The sequence below is a fragment of the Dermacentor silvarum genome, chromosome 8 (genome assembly GCF_013339745.2).
Source record: "Dermacentor silvarum isolate Dsil-2018 chromosome 8, BIME_Dsil_1.4, whole genome shotgun sequence".
In the NCBI taxonomy this organism is placed as follows: Eukaryota; Metazoa; Arthropoda; class Arachnida; order Ixodida; family Ixodidae; genus Dermacentor; species Dermacentor silvarum.
The window spans coordinates 64,201,064-64,228,997 of NC_051161.1; the positions used below are offsets into that span (position 1 = coordinate 64,201,064).

Here is a 27,934-nt window from a genome sequence, read left to right on the forward strand (position 1 = left end):
AAGTGGAAGCCAGCAAAGCTGTGACTACGGTGGGTCTGCTGTAGTGTATATTGCTATAGTGAATTTGTACATTACCATTATTGATTATATTGAGCGTCTTCGGCATGTTCGTCAAAGAGCAAGGACACCGGCGTCCTGTTTTTGCCCGGCGTGCTGGCCAAGTAGTGCGTTTCCTGCGCCAAGTCCGTCCCATCGTCATAGACTAGCGTATGAGCCACAGCGTTCATAGCCGCGGCACACTGCACGGCAGCGTCAGGATCCTATGAGATCTCTCCCGCTCCTGCTCTCGGTGGCTCATACCCACATATCCAACGCGGGTGTGAGCCACACGTGATTTCTTTCTTGCCTTCCTTCTTTCTTTCTTTCTTTCTCTCTTCCTTTCTCTCTTTCTTTGTCTCTTTCTTTCTCCCTCTCTTTCTTTATTTATTTCCTTCCTTCTTTCTTGTCCCTGGCTCCTACCTGCATATCCAATGCGGGTATGCACCGCACATGATTTTATTATCGTTAATCGTGACGTAACTGACGAGCATGGGATGTTATTGATGTTATGACCTATCAGTCATGTTAGTCATCCGTTTTGACATCTGTGCTAAGGCACAACTGGCGGGAAACCGCCACGCACATGGAGACAAACCACCACGCACATAGAGCCGAAATGCTGATGATGATAGTTTCTACACGCGGACACGATCCTCGGGGAACTAGCCCTTAACAGCTTCGCTATAAAAAGTTCAGGTAACAGATAAACGACAAAAACAAGGTTGACTCGGGCTCGCGAGTCCGTACACTTGAAGCGGCATGACAGCATCTGCATTTCTTTTAATACCGTTACCTCGTATGTTATCAGTCCAACCAATCGGTGCGGGCCACTGACCTCGATAAGCTAGCAATGTTACTACTATGAAAGACGCGCGCAAAGACTGAGCGTGACGCACAACTCTAAAAGTAAGAATACGAAACAGCAGAACAAGAAAGATTGAAAATAAGACAAAGATAGTGTTTATACCGCTCGATGGCGTCAAGCCGCTGCGTGATCTGCATAGAGCGAGCTCTCCTAGCTTCCATTTTTTCTCCTTTTTTTTCTCTCGCTCTCTCAATCTCCCTCTTTCTTTTTTACGTAATTTCGCAGCACCTAAACGCAATAAAATGCAGCTCATTTCTGCCCATGATTCGCAGTGTCCCTCCACTCTCTTCATTGTCGACTCGGGAAGAACCACGACGCCGAAGTCAAAAGGTGGTGGAGTGCACTTGTGGAACCTCCGAAAAGTAAGAATGTTTCTGTGGACGTCGTAGTCCGAACCCTGCCTCTGAAATCTCAGTGATAGTAAGACAGTTTGTTTTTGAACGTGAGAATCAGGCAATATATTTTGCTTTCATTTCATACAATCAGAGAGCATTTCTTGTCAGGAATCTTCGCTCTAAATGTTGGTCCAAAACTGCCTCTGAACGCTCAGTGACAGTGAGACGCCTTCGTCATTTTTGTGTGCGTGCGTCAGAGTACACATTTTGCTTTGATTTCATTCCAGAGAATTGGCGACTATCTTTTGCGCAGTTTACGAAATTTCAGGTGCGTGCTACAAGCAGGCTTTACTGGCATGCCTAGAGTGAGTCGAGTTTTTCTAAACAAAACCTCTGCTGACTAGAAAGTGACCGCTTTTAGCTTCGTCGGATTGGAATATTGTTGTATACAACGGGTCTTGTTTTCACTAAATATGTAAAGAAATACGACAGCTATTGCTCTGCCTGCAATTCCTCTATTCTGCGGCGTCGGTACGCTAGCTACGGGGTGTTTTTTGTTTTGTTTTTTTTTAGCCATAGGCACTACCGAATTTTTAAAAATTGGTTGTAGTAGTTAGTACAAAGATCGAAACGTAGACCTATCGCAGACCACCTATCGCAAACGAAACGCACACGAAACGCAGACCGCCTATCGAAACGCAGACCAGCCTTTCTGAGGCATTTCATCCCTTTTTACATTCACTTCTATACCACAGTGTGCTACACCATCAGTTGGTCCCCTTCTTGGTTGTGGCAGTTAGCGTAATTTCAGTCCTTGAGCTGGATTACTTGAAGCAGCGGACATTACTCGCACGCAGAATCCAAATGCATAGTCGACTAATTAACAACCATTCCCGAAACAACTTTTTTATTGATATCATATAAGTAGGTGTTGACGCACAAATAAGGCGCCGGCTACTCCTTAGCTCTTGAATGGGCCTAACCTATAATATGCAGGGTTCAACATACAAGATTACATGTCAAACAACCTTCTAATGCAAGCACTAGAACATAAAAAAATATTTCTCAAGTAACGTTTACAGTAACACTGCAACGTGAATAAAGTACGCGGTACATACATACAGTAAAGAAGTTAAATATCTCCACGGCACTGCAGAAGAAAGTCTCAAAAATACAAATATAATAATGTCACTTAACAATACAGTATCGAATCAGCGGTGATGCACACATCGTGTAAATGCATTATCACATATAGTCAGAACAGAATAGTCAACATACCATAATCCACAACACATATACGGCGACATTGAAATAAATGGAACATTATAGGCGTCAATTAATGGCCAACAATGCCGCTGTCTTCGATAAAAGTTTTAACGCTTTTACAGCGCTCTTTTGCAAGGTCGTTGTTGACTAAGGGCCCAAAAGTTTCCTTAAACTGAAAGGTCTGCGGTCTAATGTCATTAGAGTTGATTTAAGTCGGCGTCTTGGTGTGTCGTGATGTGGGCAATCTAAAAGGCGGTGATGTATATCTTCATCTACAAATCCACAATCACATTTGCGGGTTTCCGCAAGGCCAATTTTATGTAAGAAACGTTTTGTACAGGCAGTGCCTAGCCTTAATCGATGAATAAGGGTTTCCATATTTCTGTCTAATGACAATGACAATGAAAATTTGAATTCAATAAGCGGATCGATATGCTACAAATCAGAGCTTATAGAATTCTGGTCAAACCACGTATTTCTACACATTTTGAAAGCCACTGCCCTTATAATGCAGCGTAATTCATTTTTTGATATTTGGAGCAAAACCACATCGTCTTTGAGGTGTGTGAGAGAGAGGGAGAGAGATAAATGAGATGGGAAAGGCAGGGAGGTTAACCGGAAGGTAGATATCCAGTTTGGAATGTTGCAATGTCCAGGTATCCACTGGAATCTTATTTCATGCTTCGCTTGGCTTGCCTTTGTGAGGTCTTCAAGCGTTTCATGTATTATACTATCACTGATTGTTTTTGCTTTTGTGCTGCAGAGTGATATTAGTGCCGCCTTTGATCGCTGAAAATTACCCATTATTGCGCATCTCTTACTGAAGTAATAAATTTTACCGCACATAGGAATGCGAATAGTTCAGCCGTTGTGGACGAAGGTGCACGAGATAACTTAAATGATTCTTGTTTATGGAGGTGTGGTATATTGAATGCTGCATCTGACGAGATTGCTGCACTGGAGCCATCTGTATGCACGTGTATAGATCCTGAATACCGCATATATATCTGGTAAAGTGCTAGTTGTTGAGCAGCTTGAATGCACATGTCTCTTTTTGTGAATATCCTATCTACTGACAATTCGATTTTTGGAAGAGTAAGCAGCCATGGAGGATATTCGACATCTGAGTTCCAAAATTTATTTCTTGCAATATATGATGTTCTTTAGAATTTCTTTATGAACATAACTTCTATCTCATTTCATTATGTCTAAAGCCAATGGAGTGGCTTTTATGCTGTGCTTGAAGACGAAAATAATGCCGGCATGTTTCTGTAGTTCGCATAACTGGAAACAGTGATTGGCGAGCCCCAGCTATTACAAGACGGCTAGAAGTCGCTTGTGTAACTCCTAGACATATACGTAGTCCCCTAGCTAAAAGGCTTTGAAGTCGCTCTTGTGACGTGAGGGAAAGTCCGTGTAAGACTGGCGCGGAATACGCAATTTTTTGTTGTATTATAGCATTGTAAACAGTCAGCATGGTCAATACTGATCCACCCCATGATGTGCCAGCAAGTCTGCGAAGTACAGTCAGTATCGCATTGACCTCGTTTTCGAGGTTTTTTTTTTTATGTGGGGTGCCCAGGATAGCTGCCGATCAAGTATTTTTCCAATAAATCGATGCTGTGTGACTATCATTAGAGGTTGTCTTTCCAGATTAAGAGTGACATTTTTTAACTGCCTCCGAGTGAAGGGCAATACAGCTGTCTTGGCGTGTGATAGAACCATTCCTCTCTCTCTCTCTCTCTCTCTCTCTCTCAAGAAGCGAGTGATTAATGATATTTATGCCGTCTTGCAATGCCATCTCAAGTAATTGAATATTAGTCCCAGACGTCCAAATGCACACATCATCTGCATACAGTGAGAATCTTAACTGAGATGGCAGTGTTCTTGCTAAATCAGCCATGACGCAGTTAAAAAGAAAAGGGCTGAGTATGCTTCTCTGTGGTACTCCATGCTTGACAACATGTTCAGCGCTTTTTCCTTCGCTTGTCTGAACAAATATTTTGCGACCTCATAAAAATGCAGAAATCCATCGCAAGGACCTGCCGGACATTCCGAGTTCTAACATACTTAGCAGAACATGAACGTGACTAACATTGCCAAATGCCCTCTTGATGTCTAAGAATACTGCTATCGCCAAGTTGTCACATGCACGTTCGTATTGCACACAGGTTACTATATCCAATATTGCATCCATTATGCATCTCTGTTTTCTAAAACCTGCTAAGTAGTTGGACAACACATCCGTTTCATTACACCACCACTGAAGTCGTGCGTCAATCATTTTCTCCATTACTTTGCATAAACAACTTGGAAAACTAACTGGATGGTAGGATTCAAGGCACAAGGGCGTCTTACCCGGTTTTAAGATTGGTATAATTCGAGCGACTTCCTAAGAATCGGGTACAGTTTCTTCTATCCATAGATTATTATAGATGTCTAAGAGAGCATTTGTACCTGTTGACCCGACGTTTCTTAGCATGTTGTACGTTATACCGTCCGGCCCAGTAGCAGACTTTTGGCGACATGATACAATTGCACGTTGAAGCTCGCTTAATGTGAATGCAGGATCTAATTGAGAATGTTGTGCTCAATAGCAAGCATTTATTTTCTGCTTAGATAACACTTCTGAATTATCAAATTCTGCACATTGTGATGAAAAAGCAGGTCTGTAAATAAGTTCGCAAAATTCATCTGCAACTATTCTCTCCAGTGTGGCCCGGGCTACAGCTAGAGAACGAAATGGGAAGCTCTGTGTTAAAGGGCCGCTGAAAGAACGAATTACTAGAACCATTCTTGGGACAGACGTGTTAGGAGACAGCGTGCCGCAGAAATCGCGCCAGCGCCATTTGCCTAAATTTTCCATGCGTCTGAACATTACATCGTGAATTTTCTGAGCGTCTTTGTATGCTTCTAAACTTCCACTCCGTCGGTACGCTCTTTACGATCGGCGTCTTTATAACTTCTTAATTGTTTACTTTACGGCACATATCGCAATTTACGAATCATAGCGGTGAGTTCGAAAACGCCGTGGCGGACGCATTACAATTCGGACGTAATGCGAAAGCGCCCGCGTACCTCAGGTGGTCAAAATTAATCCGGAGTCCCCCACTACGACATGCCTCTTAATCAGGTGGTGGCTTCGGCACGTAAAACCTCATTATTTTTTAAAGAAAAATTTTCTTTCGGAAAGTGTTTACAAAATTTTATTCGGGAAATGTCGCCTGTAAAATGTTTGCAGGGCGCAGCAGAAGCTGTCTTTCTTTTTTCTTCTTGAGAATTAGAGCTTAGAATGCAGCCGAGAATCAAGGCCCTGGATTGCACTGATTGGACAGGCACCCATGCATGCACTGCATCACTGATTTAGAGATGCATGCTTTAAAGCTGCACCCTCTTGTATGCACTAGTGCACTGCCGCCAAGGCCATTCAGCTGTTGGCATGGCAATGGGATAAACAATCCACAACGAGTGCTCGCTCGCACTCAGATAAAAAAAATCTTGGCACTCGTGGTCCTCAAGATCTTCTTTCTTTGTTTAACATGTATATGTGCTTGTACCGCATAAACTTATATACACGTAACGTTCACTCACTATATGGACTGTTCGTAGTTTTATAGCTTATACATATATATATTTGTTTTCAATGCATAAAACGACGTTTTGTTAAGAAAGTAACTGGAACGCCAGTGCATTTCTTCGCAAAGTTCGGGAATTAATGTCTCGAAACCTCGAAACTGGTGTCATCTTCAGAATTCGTTCCAAGTGGATTCGCCTTGCGAACTCCACGGCTACAATTTGCAAATTGCAATATGGGCCATAATGCAATTAATAAAACATAATTAGCGAAGTTTTGTTAATTAGTCGAATATGCATTTAAATGTTTGTGCGAGTAATGTCCACCTGTTCGAGTACACAAGCTCATGAACTAGAATTGCGCTACCTGCCACAGGCAACCTTTAAACATTTTTCAAAGTGTTCGCTGAAACCCCTGGTATACCATATGACGGTTATATCAGCAGTGTGTTCCTTGTGCACACAACTGTCTCTACAAGATCACGTCACCGTGTTGTCTGCGTACGAGTTACTCATGAGGAAAAATGCAGTCGTTGCTAGGCTATAATAGTCTGCCGCTGAAACAGTGTAAAAGTGAAACTTCTCTTGGTCAGTTAACGGAAAAGTCCTTGCAGGTAGCGCCGAGTTAGCGCGCGGTTTACGGGTTGCCTCAGACTACTGGCGCAATGCGCGCGACAGGAGAAAGGGAAGCTGACTTAGCAAATGACCCAAACGTTCCTCCTGAGAAGGAAAAGAAATATAACAGTCATTTTCTTCGCAGGATCTGCGACTATTTCTTGAAATATTCAGCCCGACACGCACGCATAATGACATGCCCGCCAGCTCTCCCGATCATTTTGAAATGATTAAGAATTTGTGCTGGTTCTGTAGTTTCTCACGTATGCGGCGTCATGTTTGACGAAAAATAACTTCGGCTCGTGACAAAATCTGTCAAAGCGTTGTAAGGTGGGGGTGGCGCAAAATTGGAAAACGTCCAAGAAAAAAAAATGGGTCGGTACTTACGCCGCCTCCTTGTGGCAGTGCAAGACGCCGCATAGCAGTAGGGTATAATTGCTTCGAGCAAGTTTATTCAGTATATTTCCCGAGGCAGGCAAAATCGGCAACAATAAAGTCACTGAAAACGTCAGTGCGATCTAAGGACCATGCGTTGCTTGTCAGTCCCTGAGGTTCCAGGTTTTGCCGCTGCTTGTGTGGCGGCGTCTAAAGTGCCCATCATATGTCACAAAAGGCGCGTGCTCATAGCAAACTCCCACCCCCCACCCTCTCATCCACAGGATTTTTACGAATTTTAATGCTCACAGGTTGGCACGTATGCATAACAACCTCAGCGCGATATTTGTTGTCACTTTCATAAAAACACACGTAATACAGCATCTCTTCGGAGTTATAGGATGACGGCAGTATAAGATCAGGTGGAGATGTCAGAAGCACTTGCTTCTTGCTACTTCACTTCACTTCCATATGTGCTAACGCGCAAATTGGGATGAAGATAACATATAGCGGAATAAAGTAAGAAAAAAAAATAAACCCACTGAAGGACAAAGAACTCAGTGGAAAATAAAGAAGTAGTGGACAACGCAAAGTCGCACTTATGGTATACATTCGACCGATCGCTTTCCAGCACTCTAGAGCGCACTCTCGGTGCGGTTTACATTCTATAGTAAGACGTTCTTGCTGGCAATTTGGTTCATACTTGAAGAAAGGTTAAAACTGCGCGAAAAAAAAAGCGAGCACAAGCGGAAGGAACACACAATCTGCTCTCGGGGTGCATTCTGTGTTCCTTCCGCTTGTCCTCGTTTTTTTTTTTTTTTCGCGCAGTTTTGACCTTTCTTCAAGTTTACATTCGGCTGGTCAAAACCGAATGCTTGGAACATATTCGCCTGGTTCATTCGAAACACCGCGTTCTAGTTCAAAGTATTCCGAGGCACTCTGACCTTCGAGCTGGGAGCGAGACCGAGATATGACAAAATCTCGATCGATCGCGTGACTATACACTGACAGCTCTGGGGGATGCTGAACGTTCTGCTCGGGAAAACTTGTGTTGGGGATAGTCGGTTCGTTATGGAAGTATGTAGGCAGGGCAGCAAGCAAAACACGGACAAAGAAGCGACACGTAACTGAGAATGGCTCGGGCATGCTCTCTCCGTCTCCCATGTCGAGAGGCCTCTGCATCGCTGCGAACCGATTCGGAACGTGGTATACGAACCAGTCGAATGTGCCATTAGGCACGAGAAGTGGGCATTAGGTAACAAACGCGGGCCGATGACATATCCTTTGAGATTTTAGGGGGAAGTATAGGGCCCATAAGGCAGATAGCTGTTAATCTATTAGAATTAAAGAATCGGAGCAGAAGGAAGGCCCTCGTAATCTACGGTTCGCTAACCAAGAGTGGAATTTGAACCAAGGAGCCCAGCCTCAATAGCCCGATGCTCTAACTACTAGGCCAGGCGCATGGTTCTAACGCCCGCTGAATTCGCAGCTCTAATACGACTCTTCGATCGTGGCAGCTAGCGCTCTGGGGCGATTGAAACGCGCATTGACGCTTGAAAAGATGCGAGCGCGCCAAAAGGCGCATTATTATTACTTCTCACCTTTGCCATTCTTCGCTCGTGGCAGCACGAACACTGAGACAATTGAAGCACTCATTTGCGTTGTAAAGCGATAAATGTCAAATTCGGGGCAAATTCGGGACCAATCAATGCTTCGCTTAAACCTCTTCGCGCAGTGCATGATTTTTTTTGTTGTCTCTCTCTTTTGACCTGTCATGCTAAATATATCGATTGCGTCCAGGGCCGATCATCAGTTCGAGCCAGAGAAGAACCCATAACACCAGTTGCTGTAGGAAGGAAGGAAAAGGAAAGAGTAAAAATAGAAGCACTAATGGGGTAGCGCATGTCCGCTTCTGTCGTTCGAAATGTGTTTTACTAATTACTGACGCGAAGGCGAAGTTGTCCTCTCTTGAGGACCGTATACCGTGAAACACTAGCCACTGTCTAAGTTACCTACAGGGCACACATTCACGAAATAGTTATTACGCTAAAAATGTTCGAACTATGGAAACAAACAATTTTGTACTAGAGTATCTACTTGACGAGCAAAACTGAAGGCCATGTTAAATTTAAATGCATGCCGTTCGCATCTAAAAAAGGAGATTAAGCATTGATTGCTCTCTACAAAATTACATTTTGTCTCTGATCATTAATTTTGAGCTAATTTGAAAAAAATCGTGCGTTGTAGAGAGGCATCTCTTTACTGCGTTATCTTTACGGTAGGAATGGGCCACTCCAGTTTTGGCAAGAATCGGGTTCAACACGTATTGAACCAGTTTTTGGAAGATGCAAGCATGGTTTGTAACCAGCATCCGGCAAGGGATTGAGTGTGTCACCGTGTATATATGTGCTTACATTCAGGCTGCGAATGCAGATTATATAGCTATTACGTTACTTCAATTATTAATAATTAATTGTTCAGAGGACTGCCATTGTCCGACTATGCTTGTATCAATCAGTTTTTGAAATGGCAAAATGGCAAAACTAACCGTAATGATAAAATGTGTCAAGGTTCAGAATGCACACACACAAACACACTGGGCACGTACATTATGCAGACAAGTTTGCTACATCTCCGGGCTAGATTTACAGGAAGGTCGAGTCTATAGGGAGGTGACTGAGGTTATTTGTGGGTGACTCGCGGGTGACTGAAAGGTCAAACCCATTTTTGTAAGGGTTAACTGGTCTAAAGCAACGTAAATAGATAACCGTATACCATAGTTCGTTTGTTCCTAAGGACTAAAACATTTTTTTTCATTTAAGACTATTAATTAAATTAGGGGTTTTGTGTGCCAGAACTACGATATGATCATGAGGCAGGCTGTAGTGGGGGACTCCGGAATAATTTTGACCATTTTGAAGTGTTAAAGTTGAGTTTTTCTCGGCAAACTGGTTAATTTGTTTAGCGATGGTATGTTCAATTAATTTACAAGACGATATGGTAGAAATAGGACGATGATTTTGTGCAACAAGACGGTCTCCTTTCTTAAATGCAGGAACGATTCGGGCTGTCTTCCAGTCATCAGGTAATTTGCCAATTGACAAGCTACGTACGGAATATATAAGAAGAAATTTCGCTTTAGTTTCTGTATATCACTTTAAAAAAGTGTCAGGAATATTATCATAACCAGAAGACTTTTTGACATTCAGATCTAGCAAAAGCGATAGCACACCTGGAAAGAATATAAATGATAAATCATGTGTTGAAGCAGAAGCCATGGATAGGGCACATGATAGCTCGTGAGAACACAGTATGAAAAGATGTGTTAAAATCTTACGCAATTCAGTCTGAAATCATGTGACCATGATATTTAAGCTGCGTGACAGGTTTCTTTCGCTCACTTATGAAAGTCCGGAACCTTGTTGGGTCATTTTTATAAAGTGTGACAATAACGCTTGAAAATAATTATCTTTTGATGCTCGTAGAGCATGCGCTACCTGCTACCTGCTCCCGCAGTGCATTCCTTGAAGGTGACTGCGCACGTCACTTTTTTTAAGCGCTTAAGCTTGCGCCATAGTTGAGTTAGCTAGGTTACGCGTCATCCAGTGCGTCTGCTTATGAACTCTTTTCCATTTACTCGGCACGAAGGAATCTAAACAACGAAGGCCCACATCTCGACACTGACACCAAAGACATCGACATCATTGTCATTGAAATCAATCAGGCAACTATTCATGTGTTCTAAAACGATTGCGTCATCAGCACGTGAATAATCCTTAACTAAGCAGAATTACTTCGCTTGCTTACTATGAGAGCTAAGTGACAAGGAAACACTAACAAGAGGATGGTCGGACAGTCCCTGCTCTACAGAAACAGTAAAATTATAAAAAGTTCTCGGAAGAAACAATCCATCTAAAACCCATTTGCATGCTCCCTGTTCTCGGGTTGGCTCACGAACAGCTTGGATTAGGTTGTGTGCTAGCATGATGATAGAAACAATGTTAACGTGACTGTTATAACTTTAAAGGGCTTTTAGTCCGTCCCAATCAACAGCGGGTAGGTTAAAATCACTAATGATTAAGATTTTGGATTTCAAGTATTGCCTCATATGAGCTAAATTCTCAGTTAATCCGGAGCTACATCGGAGGGTCTATATAACGCGTACAATATAAATTGATGACCCCAGCATGAGAGCTTGATACGTAAGCCCTCAATATCAGTAATATGACCAAATAAGGTAGATTTGACGTTGTTTTTAATGAGTAAAGCAACACCCCCTCCTGTTGAAGCTCTATCTCTACGGTATACTTTGTATTCGGCAAGGAAAATGACTTCATCTATCTCATCGCACAGCCACGTCTCGGTAATGACTGTGATACGTGGATCATGTTTAAATAAAGCAATTTCTAGCGAATCAGTTTTATTGCGTATACTACATTTGCTTATGTTGATCACGCGTAATTGCTTATTTGATAGCAAGCATACATGTCATGCTTGAGATTTGCTACGTTTATTTCCTGTTTGCGACTCTTTACCCCCCTTGTTTGATCACGCGTAATTGCTTATTTGATAGCAAGCATACATGTCATGCTTGAGATTTGCTACGTTTATTTCCTGTTTGCGACTCTTTACCCCCCTTTTTTTTTTTACACGTTTGCCGCTAGTCTTGTCCCACACAGAGATTTCACTGTCCACTTTAGGCTTATCATGGAGGAAAGTAACCTTCTTGCCCTGGGTTTTTTAGACTTAGCCTTTTTCCAGAGTAACTGGGAATTTATTTTTCTTAAGGATTTAGCTGTGGCCTAACAGCAATTTGGACATCGAAATACTCATCGCTATTTTACTATATACGCTACGTTTCATGCATAGCACACCACGCTACGAAGGCCATTAGAGGCTTTCCTCACTGAATGCATTCGCGGCCAAGAATTAGTGCGTCACGCATGAAAGAAAGGCGTAAGTATGCGTGCCGTAATTCGATGTAAGATTAAGTCTCGTATTTTCATATCGCTCGGTGTGACGTAATTGTTACGTGGCAGGCGTCGCACATATGAACCTATTTACCAGCGAAAGGGCGGAGCAACACGTTTCAGCGACCATGGGCCAGAGCGCATCGTTTCTGTGGATCCCAGACTGCGCCGGCGTATTCTAATTTTGAACGCACGTTAATTTTTCTTTCATTTATTTTTTTAGAGAAGCAATTGAAGAGGAAGCTTTAGCTCGGGCCGAACTCCAAACCCCCAATTCAAATACATGTAAAACGCAGAAACGCTTTTCTGAGATAGCCGATTTTAATGAAATTTCTTGCATTTCAGAGAGAAAGATAAATAATTCTAGTGACTGTTGGAAGCGGAATTTCGATTTAGGGCCTGCGTTGTTCTAATAGAACTTTCAATAATTGGTAAGTTTAAAAGAAATAGAAGCACGAAGTTTACAATTTCGTAGCTCTGCACCTAGAACAGATATGGCAGTTCCGTAAACTGCATCCAAAAGAGCATTCAAAGCGGAAAAATCTGATAAGTCGATTTATACCTTACGTGAATATGTGACATTGTTTACGGAGGTTTTGCAAAAGTTCTACTCACAAATTAGTAGTCTTTTTGAGAGTCATGTATGATACATCATTTTGTCCGCTTTAGATTTACTATTCGGTGCAATTTACGGAATTGTGACATCGTTTCTCATTGCTAAGTTACAAAGTTGTAAACTTCGATAGTTTCGTTTTCTGTAAATTTGCACTTTTTGTTATTTTATATAAAACATTGACGACTAAATCGGAAATTCGCGGACCAACAGTCACCTAATTTTAACTTTTTATTTTGAATGCAACGAACCTCATCAAATTTGATGCCGTGGTTGCCGAGAAAAGCCGTTTCTCCTTTTTCGTGTATTTAGATAGCAGGCCCCGAACCAGTAATCAAGCCCCACCTCTTAAGTGAGATGAGGCTTGATTGAAGTTACATCGTAGGTATCCAAATATACGCTTAGAGCTGTTATTGAACATATCAATATGAGTATTCCTTGTTAGATTGAAGGTAAGAGTTCAAGCATTAGTAAGGCGTTGAACTGTTAGAGTCATTTATCGCCCCAAGTTCTAATGATATTTGAATCCTTCTGCAAGATATCTTTATCGTCACAGTTACGTATATCCCTGTAAAGTACACAATCATCGACATGCAGGTGCACCGAAGAAGAGACAGTTAGGCAAATCCTTATTAACATTAAAAAAGAAAGCGAACCTAGAACTGAACCTTGAGGTGCTCCCTATACTACGTTAATTTGAAGGGTGTCGTCACCGTTAGTTGCAACGTACTGAAAGCGCTTTGTTAGGAAGTATTCAAGCCAGCCTAGTACCGTGGGGTCGAGATCGAGTGCGGAGAGTTTAGGTATGAGTAAGGCGCGATCCACTTTTGCAAAAGCCTTCGCAATGTCCCCCAAAAATGACATTCAACCTTAGAAAGTTTATTAAGTATAGAATTCAAATTATGCGATTGTGGGCGACAAAGGGTGCGAGCGGGTGGGAGTGGGAGCTGGCGAGTTTGAGTAGACGGGAGTATTAACGGGAGTGAGTGCCGGCTAACGCGATGATTGTGTATGTGCTTCTTTTTTGGGGGGCACAAGGGCCCGGTCTGACCAAAGAGCGCCATGTGGGTGATCATGAATTGTTAATGTAGAACTAATTGCGAAGGGTTACCGGCTAACGTGAGCGTGAATGAAAGTCACTGACCATGAACTTGAGTGGAAGTGAGTATTAACATGAGTGATTGTCGGCGAGTGTTAGTACGTGAGTGGGAATGTACTTGTGTATGAGCGTAAGTGTGTGCCGGTGTGAATGAAAGACACTGTGAACGCGAGCGAGATTTCGTGAGTTTATGGGTAGTTAACATGAGTGTGAGTGAGCTATACGCAGCCTGCGAAAATATTAGGCGAGTGAGTTTGAATGAGTATCCACTTATTCTGCCGACCTGTAGTCTTAAAGTCCGTATTTTGCATCATTTTTTTTTTCACAACTGGTTTTGTCGAGAGTTTCGAGATCTAAACGTGTTTTGAGATTTTATTACTTACGGTGGTTCGTAAAAAATGCTGTTTCTGCTCCGTACTTCCGGCAGCTGATTTGGCAAGGTAGGCACGTGTATTGGCCAGCACACTACTAAAACGCCAATAAAAACAACGCGAATGGTAGGGCGAACTTGCGAATGATGCGGAGTAACCTACGGTAGCGCGGGCGTTCTTATTTTTATTCCTCTGAATTTCCGCAAGCACCGTTGGCCGACTGCCAATGGGCCGGGCCGTTCATCGGTCTTTCACGCAAACTGAATCTCGCCTCTGCCTACGTACGTCCGAGTTAGCCTTGCAGTCAAGTTGGCTCGAAATTGGCCGGAGGTGTTAGATCCAACGGAACGTCCTTATGTAGTGACTGCCTCGTGGCAGGAAGCTCTGTGCGTCAGCAAAGGCCAATGTCGGTCATTAAGGAAAGTTGATACAAATATCAATATTGCTGTCGGCGGCAACACCACCAAGGTGACAGTAGACGCAACGTTTTGTAGACTACGAGACTCTCTTTTTTTCAGATTTAACTTGAGACATAGGTTTTTATGATACATTTAAGCTATAACTGGACGATATCGCATCCGCCGCTCATGTGCACACATCTTGCTTTATTTATTTATTTTTTTACCAGAGTACCCACAGCGCCTTCAATAGACATTACAGTGGGGGGGATTACAAAACAGAAAAAAGAAAAGAAACATAATACAGGTAACATAGTATAAAACACCACATCATGTTTATTACTATACTATTGCATCGTGAAGCGTCTGTACAAACATGTCATTTGAAGTTATTTTCACAATATCACGTGGTAACCGATTCCAGTCACGGATTGTATTGGGGGAAAATTATTTTTTAAACACATTTGTTTTACATGAAGTTTCTTTCACTTTGAGTTCATGATCAACTCTCATAGACACGTAGTCAGGCAAATGTAAATAATTCAAGCGATTAATACCTGTTCTTGAATGAAAAATATTTCACTTGTGAAACTTGACAAACTTATGTTGCCCACGTAATTTTTTTAGTTGCACTTTGCCAATATAGACCTAGTTGGAGAAGTGCTCAAAACTTGATGAGGTCGAAATGGAGTATCCAGTGGGAGGATGTCTAAAGAAAAAAAATGAAAACGTTGTCAGTTGGAGCGATAAGAAAAGAGAAATCGATTTATTCATTTATTTTTTATTTTTTGTTACAAGCTCATGAAGCAAACATATCAAGAAGCCATAGAAAGCACAGGGAGACTGAACAGTTTAACTTTAACCGCAATGCAGAGATAATAAGTGAAATAAAAGTCAATGAGGACGAAAAAAAAAATCCGGCAGAACCCATCTCACGATGAATGTGCACGTTAATGCGACTAGCATTGAAACAATATCCATCAAAGGGTGGTGCATACCCAGTGTCGTTCCCAGTGTCGCATCGCCAGAAACCCATGTCGGCGTCAAAGAGGTCCGTTGAAGAGCGGGGCATGGGTGCACAGTGTCACTTGCCCAGTTTATGTATTTTCTCTAAGGGCCGATGCAATGCAGAGAGAAGTGTATGTTATGAAAGCAAAAACAAAACACATTTGAGCAGCGTAGTGGAGTTACAACAAATCGTTGACGAGGGCTTCCTAGAAATCGTTGGCATCGACGACAGAAACGACGGCATTAAAAGCCAATGTATATCCCAACGCTCGGCGAACGCAGCCGTTCTAGTACGGGTATCTTTGGGCTGATTAGCATACGTCCACCCTTGTTGCTTAAGACCCTTGAGTTTACACCTTTTACAAAGCGAGTATAAGACTGGGCTGACATTAACAAGTTTTCTATGGGTCTTCTGCTCTGTCTACTTTGCCAGACTGCAAGTCGACAATCGTGACCGCGGTGACCGCATTCCGACGGGCGCGGAATGTAAAAAGAACTCCCGTCGTATTGCGCATTGGACCCGCGTTAAAGAACCCGAGGTCGTCAAAATTATTCCCGAGTCCCCCGCTACGGCGTGCCTCAATAATCAAATCGCAGTTTCTGCACGCAATACCCCGTGATTTGATATTAATTTAGACGGAAGTTAGGGTTCGAAGGAAGGGCACGAGCGATCGTTAATTCATGCTGGCGCCTCTCTCCAGAATCTCTTCCCCTTTTCTCTGCCATCGCCGACTCCGCATCCCGGAAGTTCGACTAGACTATACGGCGCCTGTAAGACCGCGTTTTAACTATACCCAAGCAAGCAAGCTGCGTAAAGGAGCTTGGTTAACGTTGACCATCGCCGACGTTGTTTAGTGGCGATACAATGGTTCGCAACTTTATGGCCACGGGGTTTCTGGGAGATACGGACTATTCACTCCACGCACGCGGCGCGTTCATTCAACCAATAAGGATATGGAGTCTCGCATCGGTGTATTTATAATTCTCGGTATCCTTATTACGCACGTGCCACTTTGGCATCTCTCCTTGGCCCCGGGAGCCGAGGAAGATAGCAGTTTTTCCGTAAGCCTGTTTACGTCGAGAATCAAGATACTCTAGCCCTATTAGGCCTTGCCACCCCGTTTAGTGCACGTGCAAAGTGAAATCTTTGAGAAACTGCGAGGCACGGCCCGTGACGTCATCGCCCAAGAGTGCGCCAGCTTTTTCGGTATAGGAGAACTCAGTCTGCCGTGGCTTCCAAAGCGTTCGGATCATATGCTCCGTGGCGTACTCGGCACCTTCAGTTAAAGGTAACACTCTTCTTTAACTTTTTTGTCATCATGATCCCCGTCATTTTTGTTAACTTGCTCTTGCGCCTTAGTGTCGTCGTGCGCGGATTCATTGCGGAGCGAGTTCCTCGATTCCCTGCAAAAAAAAAAAGAGAGAGAGAGATATGACAGTGAGTTCCAAGTTAACACGAAAGATAGAAAACGATACATTTCAGAATGTGATACGAATTACGTATATACGTATTTAATATTCGTATTATGAACAAAAACATTTGTGAGATCTTGTAGAAGGCTATTGGGGCTACCTCCATTTTACTCCGAACAGTAGTTACGAGATAGGGAATGGGCTGAACGTGTTCGTCTGTTCGCAGGAATATCGAAGGATAATGTTTTTAAAAGTATGGTGGCCTGGGGAAATATAACTAGAGCTTGTTCCGCTTCAAGACGCACACTTTAACCGCACTCAACGAACGCCTTCGACTGCGATCAACCGTAATAAGCTAGAAAATGAGCGGAACTTGCCTGCCTCCGCTTGAGCAGAGTGTCCAGGCTGTGCAGAATCATGCACAGTAGGAAACAAATCTCATCAGAGGATGCAGAGCCTCAGATTTTCTTAGTTATTCTTAGTTTCATTAGACACATCACACAATTTAAAAAAAATATGGGGTTTAAGGACCCGAAACATTATAGTCGGCCATGAGGGCATCATGCATTCAGGAGTTTGCACCAGTGGCGCCTTCATGCGGCGGCGCCGCGCAAGTAATGGCATGTGACCGCCGGGCCGGGTGAAGCAGGGCGCAGCCGCCAGCTACGTTCGTTGATTAGGTTCCGTCATTTCTTGTTTTGCATCGCCGAAATTGCCCATGGAACCAAATCAGAAGAGCCATGTGGTGTTTTAGGGTGCACTAACAGTTATTCAGACATGACTGAGGCTGGTGAAGCCATTCAGCTTCGCCGGTTTTCATTGTGGCCTCACCAGCACGAATGCGATGCGATTCGCGTTGCGATTCGCAGAAAACTGTTACTTGCGTTTAGTTCCACGTCTAATAGCTTGCCGCGGTGATCTTTGTTTGCGGGGGGCATTTGCATCGCAATGTGCGACCCGTTTTCCGATTCGTATGCCACCTGATGCCATTAAAGTGACCTAGATGCTACCTCGTAGATGCGGCCACCTTTGTCAACAGCAGACGAACGGAAATGTGTTTTCCAGATCTTCAGGTTTCCTAAATTGAAGCGCAAAATGACTGAAAGCACCATGTGTGCCATTCGCCCCTTCGGCCCGTCGTCTGCACCACCTGCTATTGCTCTTACTGCTATCGCTGGCATCGCTGTTCACCAGCACGCTGCTGGCTAATTACGACGGTCACCCGGTGCCTGGAATTATTTACAATTCTTTACAAGCACAATTAACACGCGCTTATGCTCAAATGATCAGATTAGAGCAACAAACAAAGGTATGTTAATATAATTTGGGGCAGATAGAATGCAGGACATGCCACTATAAGTCTGTGCATGGTGTATCAAGATTTATGTTTTCTTTCCGCAGGCAAATTATAAGGTTTGCCAATATTCGCGACATACCTTTCTAAACTGAACGGCGCACAAAGGCAAATATATTTCCCTCTGCTACATACATTGTAAAAAAAAAAAGAAGTTAACTTCGATGCGCGCGCTCAAACACGCTTTGCCATTTGGCTCAGGCGACTTAAAATGACGTAGCTGTCGCTCAAGCGCCTTGCGCACATCGTATCGCCGGCTTCCGACCATTCCTCGAACGTCGGCATACTTTCGACAAACACGCATACACGTATATAGGTATGCGCGTACGATTCAAGGCTGACCGCACGGTTTCGCCAGGCGATATGAAGTTTACAGAGCGATTAAACTCTGCAAAGGCGCGCCTCAAAAAAAGTCAAGACAGCCGTTTCCGTTGTATGCCTGTATTCCAGCTTCTTCTTCTCTTTTGTTTTACTCGGCAAGGGGCGTCATTGATATTTCCCGTAAATGCGCAAATTACTTTTTTTTTTTCCGCCCCTCGCAACTTCGTTCATAGCCGGCGTATTTCGGTACGTGAAGTAATAGCTGACGGTGAGCGGTGAACTCGGCGTCATTAGCGTGATGAGACAAGGACGCGTATGCGCCCTCAAACGGGCGAAAGCGTGCAGTGAAGGAGGGAACTCCGTCATGTCGAAGATTCCGCCGGTCTTGGCCCGAAGGCGGTATCGTTGCTTCGTGTATACCGCCGGCGTACGCTTCATTTCACAAAGGAAACAGAATGAAAGAAAATAAAACATGCAACAACCTGGCAGCTTTGACCCAGATGCACCGACAGCGGTAAACAAGGCGCCCCCGGGTGATGCCGCTGGCATTCATCCCTTGTATACGCGGGCAGCAAACGAACAACGCGGCGTACGAAGGCCTTGAGAGCGTACAACAGCGTCCCGTTTCACTGTTCTTGTTCTGACGAGCCCGTTAAATCGAGCTCCTCTGCACGGCCTTTTTGCTCTCTCCGTCTCATCGTATACGTATCGACGACTTGGAGGTCCCCCGCCCTCCTCCGAGAACGCTCGGCTGCGCGCGGGCACGCGCGCGAACGTGGATATTAACACGCGCAAACTTGTTCACTCGCGAACGTTGTCGAGTGCGAACGCAAACACGTATTCGTAAACACGTAAACACACACACACACACACAAACACACACATACACACGCACGCACGCACACACACACACACACACACACACACACACACACACACACACACACACACACACACACACACACACACGCGCGCGCGCGCGCGCGCGCGCGCACACACACACAGAGAAACGCTAGACCGCCGTGCGGATCGACCATGGCCGCTTGTCGTGCGCCGTTTGGCGGTGGTGATTCACGTCGGGAACATTATTACGGAACCACATCCCTGGGGTTTCCTAGCCATATCACTGGATGAATCGTTCGGCTACCAAACAAACGATGGGTTGTACAGTCGACCAGAAATTTTTACGGACCAAGGAATCTCATAAAAAATCTGAACATCTCCGCAGCCTCAAAACGCAGCCTGGGATTCCCATTTCCAGCCTGTATACTGGTATATGCGAACAACATTGCGATGTACGGTTTTACTGGCTACATTTAAAGGCTGCTCGGATATTCAGCGTTTCCTGAGATTCCGTGGCCCGTAAACTTTTGTGGTGTGGTTGACTGTACATTCACTATTGTAATCTTCGTGCACGTGGATTCAGGCGTTCCTGCATGTGTCGTGCCATGCAGAGACGTGCACTTGTACAATGTACCATGCGGAGAAGCGAATTACGAAAAGGTATAACGAAATATTTTGCTGAATATGATCAATTCGCTGAATTTTAGGGATTGTTGGGAAGCCTGAAGAACGATATTGGACGAATATATGGACCAATCATTCGCTTGATGACTGAACCACCATGCTTGCAGGCCCCGTAGCCACTAGCGTCACATTTCCCCCAGGTTATTTTTGTCGGAAACTTGTTAACCAAATCCTAAGTGCCTGGCGAGAACCTGGACGAAGGCCGACGCGCGCCTGAGTCCCGAATGAGTGTTTGCTCGCTGAGGTTTGCCAACGGAGTACAATGAGCGCGATTGCAATGGAACGCAGATGATCTGAGCAAAAACAAGGGGATGGTTAAAGGAACGGCAGCACGGAAAAATCGTGCACAGATAACAGCCTCGCGCTAACGATTCAGACAAGCCGTGCTCGGGAAGAATCGTTAACGGAATCGATTCGCAACCGCTGCTGTTCTGGATGCCTACAAAACAACTTGAAGCGCGCTTCGTAACGAAATCCGACCCGTCGAGCCGTCTTGCGGGAAAAAGAAAGTTGGTAGCCTGGCTTTCAATGCAGTGTTTTTCCTTTATGACCTCAAAACCACCAGCGTGTATGTATATGGAAAGACACTTGTGTATGCCCCTGGCCTGTGTCCTCTTGGCTGTGATCTCGCTGCAACACGGCAGATTAGCAGAGACGACGTACTGTACGGGCGGAGGGAAGCGTACGCACATAAATGCAGCCAGGCCTGGCTTACGCGTTGTCGTGGTGGCTTACTAAATGCAAGTCTGGGAATCGGGGATTCGGCAACGGTGTAGCGCTGGGAAAAATATTACATCCTGCATAATTATTACGTCGATGGCGCCGTATGATTATATGGGCTCGGTGGAGACAAGGTGGGAGTTTCATAACCAGTATCCCACGTGATCATACCACGAACACTGGATATGAGAAATGTGGGGCATGAGGATTATCTGCGATGCGATTTTTCCATGCATCGACGGCCTTTCACTCTTTCCCACCAATAATCGATTGATGGAGGAAAAAAAAGTAGTGTTGCAAAAGCTTCGCTTGTATGGGCGTAAAAGTTAAAAGTGATTAATTCTCGATGACCTTCTGTCTGCGGGCAGCAAATAAGTTCTGGGATTTAAACTAAGTTTGGTCGTAATACACCAAGTAAAAAAACCTTCATCTAGCGACTCTACAAGGTAGATGTAGCGGATATAGCTGCAGTGGCTCCAACATACGGGTGACCTATGACGTAGACCTGTAATCTCTTAAAGTAAAGTGAGTGGCCATACCTTGAGTGTGCTCCAACTTTGCAATGATCATAGCCTGGCAAGGATCCGAAAATATTGCGGCGTACTCGAGCACTGGGTGAACAAAGGAATAATACGCTTCCACTTTTACATGAGAGAAAGGCCACTTCAATTTTCTTCGAAGAAACCAAACTTAATTAAATTATTTACATTAGACGTGATTGATGAGAACGTTACATGAAAGTTCACTGCTTATTATTACACCCGAGTATTTCTATGCATCGAAACTTTCGAGGGAATGGTTGCCTACACTGTATTCACAAACCAAAGGCATTTTTGCCGTTGTTACGAATAGATATAGTCAGAAGAGTATATGATCATTTTTTAATGTTTCGCGTACGTGAGCGAGGTTGCATAAATTCGTATTTGAAATATTAGTAGGGTGTACATGTAAGATGTAACAACAGTATAATGTGCGCACTCGCCGATAAACAACATAACTTCAAAAGATTGCTCACTGTCACTGGCAATATCGTTCGCATAAATAAAAAGATTGCAGTGGTACTAGCTTGTGCAGCCCTGTGGAACACCAGATAATACGTGTATATTGTCCGGCATGACGAAATCTGTATCTACAAACTGCGTGCGGTTCTTTAAATATGTTTCAATCCAGCAAACAAGGCTGTCAGGCACACCCGCATGTCTCAACCTTTAAATCAGTGAAGAGTGTGGAACTCGGCAGAATGTTTTAGATAAATACAACAATATAGCATATGTTTCAAATTCCTTGTCAATCTCCGAGACAGAGTCGATCGTGAATCAGTGTTATTATTTATGTTGTTGACGATATATACCTTCCACGAAATCCATGCTGACAGCATACAATGAATTGGTATTGTTATTCCACAAAAATTGGATACGGGGTTAGTTACACTTCGCTCTAGTAATTTGCAGCATGTGCTTATTAATGATATCAATCTGTTATTTATGGCACACAACTTCTCACCGAATTTAAATGCCGGCAATGCTTTAGCAGTCAGCCAATCGCATGGAAGTGAGTACTGATGAAAAGAGGCGTTTCATGTAAAGGCGCTCGGAGGCAAATTATAAATACCCATGAAGACTCCTGTTTGTGAAATCATCTCCGCCACATTACCTCTGTATATTGAACTTTCAAAGCTGGGAGAAAAATGCCTTCTTGGCTTATTTTGAGATTTGGCATCGCAGGATACGCGGGGAATGAATCAGTGAGTCTCGTCGGTGAGCTCATGGTGTCGAAAGTAGCTTAATTCATCTTGTCAACAGAGTTTCCTCGACAATATGACGTGAAATGGTGATTGGAGCACATATATAGCAACCGCAGCGGTCTTATTCCAAACTACAACTGCATTTTCATGACTCAATAGTAACATTAAACACTTGAAAGGCACATAGAAAAACAAAAAGGGAAATCTTCGGCTGGTATATATGTATACTGCGGACTGCGCCGCAAATTATGGTTTCGAAAATATTTCACCAGAGATATTCGTCCATAAATCACTTACTGTAAGAAAAAATTTTCTACAGGTAACTTGCACCTCGCTCATGGTTTAAATAATCCCTTGTAACTTGATGTAAATTTAATGCAATAACTGAAGAAAAAAAGTACGCTGAAACAGTACGGCCTTGGGAAACTAATAGGAAAAAACATAGGTCACTAATAATAGGTCACACATAACATTGGTGACGGATAATAGGTCACTGAACAAGTCAAAAGTTAAGTCTCATATCGCGGTCCATACAGATTTCTCTTACAGACGTGTTTCTTGTTCAGAGCAAGAAACCCATATGGATTAAGAAACGTCAATTTTGACTTGGTGCAGCAACCAGAAAGAAGCCTTTGTGTTTCTTTATGATATGCTAACTTGCAAGACGAGTTTTCGACGAGCTTCACGACTAATAAATGACAAGGTGCAGTGCGAATCACTTTTCCTCGTTTTAAATTACGCCCCACATTCACGAAAAGAGTATCGATGTGTAGATATATGTACGAAGTTCAGAACACAACTCTCGCATATGTCACGCAGCAGCTGGCAGTCTTCCAGAAGTGACCTCGCTTCTTCTTCTGTTTTTTTTTTTTTCCCCTCTCGCTACTTGAATAACGCGCGAGGCCGAGGGTAAATCTCGAGGAGCCGCCAGTGCGCACCTGTCGCACGGGCCGAGGGCGCGCGTACACGCTGCGTTACGCGACAGGAGCCATCGCCATCAGAAACCAAACAGCCTTGCTTGTCATAACCCAGCGCGCGTAGCCGACGACGACACTATATTGCCTTAGCGCTCACACCCTTCTTCTTCCTCCACAGGGTGGGAGAGGGGGGACACGCGACCGAACGGCGGGGGCGGGCTGAGGGTGTAGAAGAAGGTGGAGTGCACGTAATCGACGAGACGCGGCGCGCGCGCTGCGAGCTGGGTGGTGCCGCCTATATAGAGTGTCTTCTTCTCTCGGTGACGTTTCAGACAGCAGCAGGAGAAGCATCCAACAACATGCGGCAACAGCAAGACACCGGCATGTGGCAGCAACAGGGCGTCAACGCCACGGGTGTCGTGAGCCGCTACTCGGCGCTGTCCTGGTTCGAGCCCGACGAGCGGGTCCGGGACTGGCCGCTCATGGGTGCTCCCACCGCCGTGACCAGCATCCTGACCCTATACGTGATGGGCTGCGTCGTAGTGGGACCGCGGCTCATGAGGGACTGCAAGGCGTTCTCCATGCGGCCGATGCTGATCGCGTACAACATCGCCATGGTGGTGCTCAGCGTGTACTTCGCCTACCTGACGGTCACGATGGCGTACTTAAAGAGCGGCTACAACCTGGTGTGCCAGGCCAACGACTCCAAGACGAACCCGCTGGGCGGCCTCATCTTCTACTACGGCTGGTGGTACGTGATGCTCAAGGTGGGCGAGCTCCTGGACACGGTGTTCTTCGTGCTCCGCAAGAAGAACGACCACATCAGCTTCCTGCACGTACTACACCACACTCTGGCGCTCATCACCGTGTGGCTGGACGTGAACCTGGGCATCATGGGACAGGTGGCCCTGTTCCCGCTGCTCAATTGCTCGGTGCACGTGGTGATGTACACCTACTACGCGCTGGCCGCGCTGCCGCCGTCGATCAGGCCCAACCTGTGGTGGAAGCGCTACGTGACCATATTCCAGATTGCGCAGTTCTTTGTGCTCATGGTGCACAGCCTGGTGCCGGTCTTCAAGGACTGCGACTTCCCAAGGGGGTTCGCGGTCTTCATGGCTCTGGAGGCGGCCCTATTCTTCTACCTCTTCAGCGACTTCTACGTGAAGAGCTACGGAACCGCGAAGGAAGGCGCCTCCGCTGCGAAACTTAAAGGCCACTAATGGTGCCCTGTGCTCTTGTCTTTAACATTGTTTCCGTGCGTATACGAGGACACTCGACGCGGCAGAGGTGTTGTGCGTGAAAAAAACTACGAACCGTCAGTTGCTACGAACCGTCAGTTTGTGATGAAGAGTGTTCGCACCAGCTCGTGTACATGTGCCGGCGCGCCCGGTGGACGCATTTTGAATTGGCTGAAGATTGCACGCTTGCCGCTATGGGTGTAATATTGTTACGGGGTGTGTAGAGGGCGTTTATTGCAGGGAGCCGTAGGGCAAGTGGGTCGTCCTGCTCTTCCTCGCTGCTCTCCCAATGTTGTTGTAGCGGCTGATGTTGCCGCTCCACTACCGTTGACGCACTGTAACAATATTATAGAATATTTGACAATTTTGGCGGAGTAACGTACGTAGCTGCTCTCTGGGTTTATGATGTTGATATTACTTATGAAGAGTGAAATTTCGACTTCGTTCATATGCCGGTAATATATACATATATGTGTTGCAAACGCAAGAGTGTAAGTCTACTCCTTCTCCTTAAGGTCAGCGCCCCGTGTTCACAAAACGTTCATATTTCACACAATCTTACGTAAAAACGGGTGCCTACCAATGACACGCCTCCTTACGAACAAACCTTGCGGATTCAGCTACGCGTATTTAAAAATTAACCATTTCGACTAGTGATACCCAAGTCAGTTCTTTCGCATATTGACAGCTTTCTTTTCTGTACTATTTCTTTTTTTTTTCGGTCTCCACAAAATAGTGACTGGCGAACAACTTATATTTAACATCTGTTTGTTTTACTTCCTTCAGAAAACAGCGTTAATTATCATCACGCGAAATTCTTGTGGAGAGCAGGACAGGAATGTGTCAGCCGCATCACATGACCGCAGTGATCACGCGGTCATGTGATTGCTTGGTAAACGGTGCTTAGTGCACTCTGACAATTCGGATATATTTGCTCATTTTCACGCAGAAACTGTATTATTTTTTTTTAGCCTCATGATTCAGAAGCTGTTTGTATTTCTTTTTCCCTCGCGCAAATGAAGTCCGTGCTGTTTATTGAAAAACAAACAGACAAACATGCGCATATGCTGAGCTCATTTTACTCTGCTTAAATGGGGAACCTTAAACTCCACTGAAAGCGTCCCAATACATCAGCGTCCTTGTGAGGTACGTTCAAAATCGGTTGTTCCACCTATGTAAATACATACAATCTGAATACCATTGTGTCTTTGGATAAAGCGTTTGTTGACTATGTCTGCCCATGGTATGTGTCGTTTATTAAGGGGAGCTTTATAGGCTCACAGGTGTCGGCGGTGGTGGTGGTGGTGGTCTCACGCTAATAAGTGGGCCGATCCTGGGGACAGTGCAGAAAGGGTCCAAGCTCAATGGCACATAGCCTTGTCATGTGGGCCGATCCTGGTGATTGTGCAGAAAGGGTCCAAGCTTAATAGCACATATCCCCGTGGGCTCGAGGACCTGTAACGCGCCCTTGAACTACCCTTGTCACAGGTGAGATCGAAAGAGGCAAAATCACCAGCCCTTCTTCCCCTGTCGAGAAAATAGGGGTAAGCGAAGCTTGTCGTCCGATTCTAGCGTGAGGTCTTCCGAAGCCGAGACGAAACGTCAACGAAGAGCCGCCGACCCTGAATTTAGGGCAAACGAAGCGGAACGCCTGCGACAGCGTCGTCTTGCCACAAGCTTCGCTTACCCCCATTTTCTCGACAGGCGAAGGGCTCTGAATTTTCGTGTCGGTCGTGTTATTGCTGTTCGGGTTGCTTACAACTCGCTTGCGCTCCGAACTGCATCTCTAAGGAAGCTGGCGTTTGTAATATGCGGTAAAGCATTCCGAGTTTTGCGCTGGCAGTTGAGACCCGTTATGACACTGATAAGAGGCATTGATAAAGATACGGTACTGATATTGATAGCTACGATAATACACCCTGTGTTGAGAATGGCTGAGATTACAAACCGAATCTTTTGTAGTATAGAAGCAACTGGACATTTCAAACCGAGATATCACGACTTGGAGTGGTGCCGCTAACCGGTTAATTTCAATGAGCAGTCGTACGCTGAATGCTAACTATACGACTCCAGAGATAAGTAAGTATACACTCATCTGCACACGTATCAAAAACGTGCGTTGTCATCTACGTGCTGAAATAATTCTGGCCATAAGTCAACTGTGCCTTAGGAATTCGGGAGTTCGCTTGAGCAAGCTGTCTTTACGTTCATTGCTTCAAAATGCGAATACTGATAGCATTCCAAGTGAAAAAGAGAGAGAGAGAGAGAAGTTTAATGATACGAAATGCAGAGAGGTCGGCCTGAGGTAAATTCCTCTAGCCATCTACTCGGCGTTGGGGGAAGTGGAAGAGGGAAAGAAAGAGGCGCATGATTGGTGACGAAGACGACTGGAGGAGGATGTAAAACATATGGCAAGCAATTTAGCATGCTCAAAGCCTACAGGCCAGGCCCGTATATATATAGATATATATAGATATATGTGTGTGTGTTCAATATGATGCAATCATTTCTTGCGCAATCTTATGACGCCTAAGCATGCATAAGTGGAGTAGAGTGGAGACTGTAAACTCATTTACAAGCCAGTATACATACGATACAGTGATCTTGGACCAAATATCTCAACGACTGAGGTCTTCCGCTCATTTTTTTTTGTACACTGTAGAAATCTATTATATCGTCAGTTTGAAAGCCGGTGATGTTGAATAATGACGAAGTTGGAAGTCGATTGATCGACTGCTGTTTAACAATCGTGCGTCACCACGGCGTTCAAATCAGCGCTGACGACTGCTTGGAATATATGATTATGTTACAGAACACCAGGTATTCATGATGACCTTCATCGTAGTTTACGCATTTCAAACATTAGCCTTCCTGAATAAAAGTTGTTTTTCATATACATCGTTTCTCCTGTTTTGGTCAGTTTAATCACTTCGTCTGAGCTAATATCGCAGTACCTGTCCTTCTGTCCTAAAGTAATTCATGCGCAGCGCAAAACACCACCATGAACTACTGCCAACTCGCCCAAGCTTCCACACTAGTAAATATTTATTGATCATGATATTTTCAGCTTCTTTTTCTGTCTTTCTGCATCCGTAACCCAAAAATTATGCGTATTCGTTTGCTTACATTAAGAGACCATCTCATCGCTTCTCACGAACACATAAGCACCACAC

At 44.5% G+C, this 27,934-nt stretch overlaps 2 protein-coding genes across 3 annotated transcripts in view; both read left to right on the top strand.

Annotated features, from left to right (window-relative positions):
- LOC119461357 (mitochondrial pyruvate carrier 2-like) overlaps positions 1 to 27,934 on the top strand; it is a 337,603-nt gene that overhangs the window by 160,229 nt on the left and 149,440 nt on the right. The window lies entirely within an intron of this gene.
- LOC119461353 (elongation of very long chain fatty acids protein-like) lies at positions 1,156 to 25,995 on the top strand. Its single transcript, XM_037722632.2, has 2 exons — positions 1,156 to 1,266; positions 23,856 to 25,995. The coding sequence occupies exon 2, from the start codon at positions 23,883 to 23,885 to the stop codon at positions 24,741 to 24,743; it is 861 nt and encodes a 286-aa protein (XP_037578560.1). The 5' UTR covers positions 1,156 to 1,266; positions 23,856 to 23,882; the 3' UTR covers positions 24,744 to 25,995.

What these genes read in the sequence shown, in the direction of transcription:
- LOC119461353 (XM_037722632.2), top strand. Translation starts at nt 23,883, where the DNA reads ATGCGGCAACAGCAAGACACCGGCATGTGGCAGCAACAGGGCGTCAAC.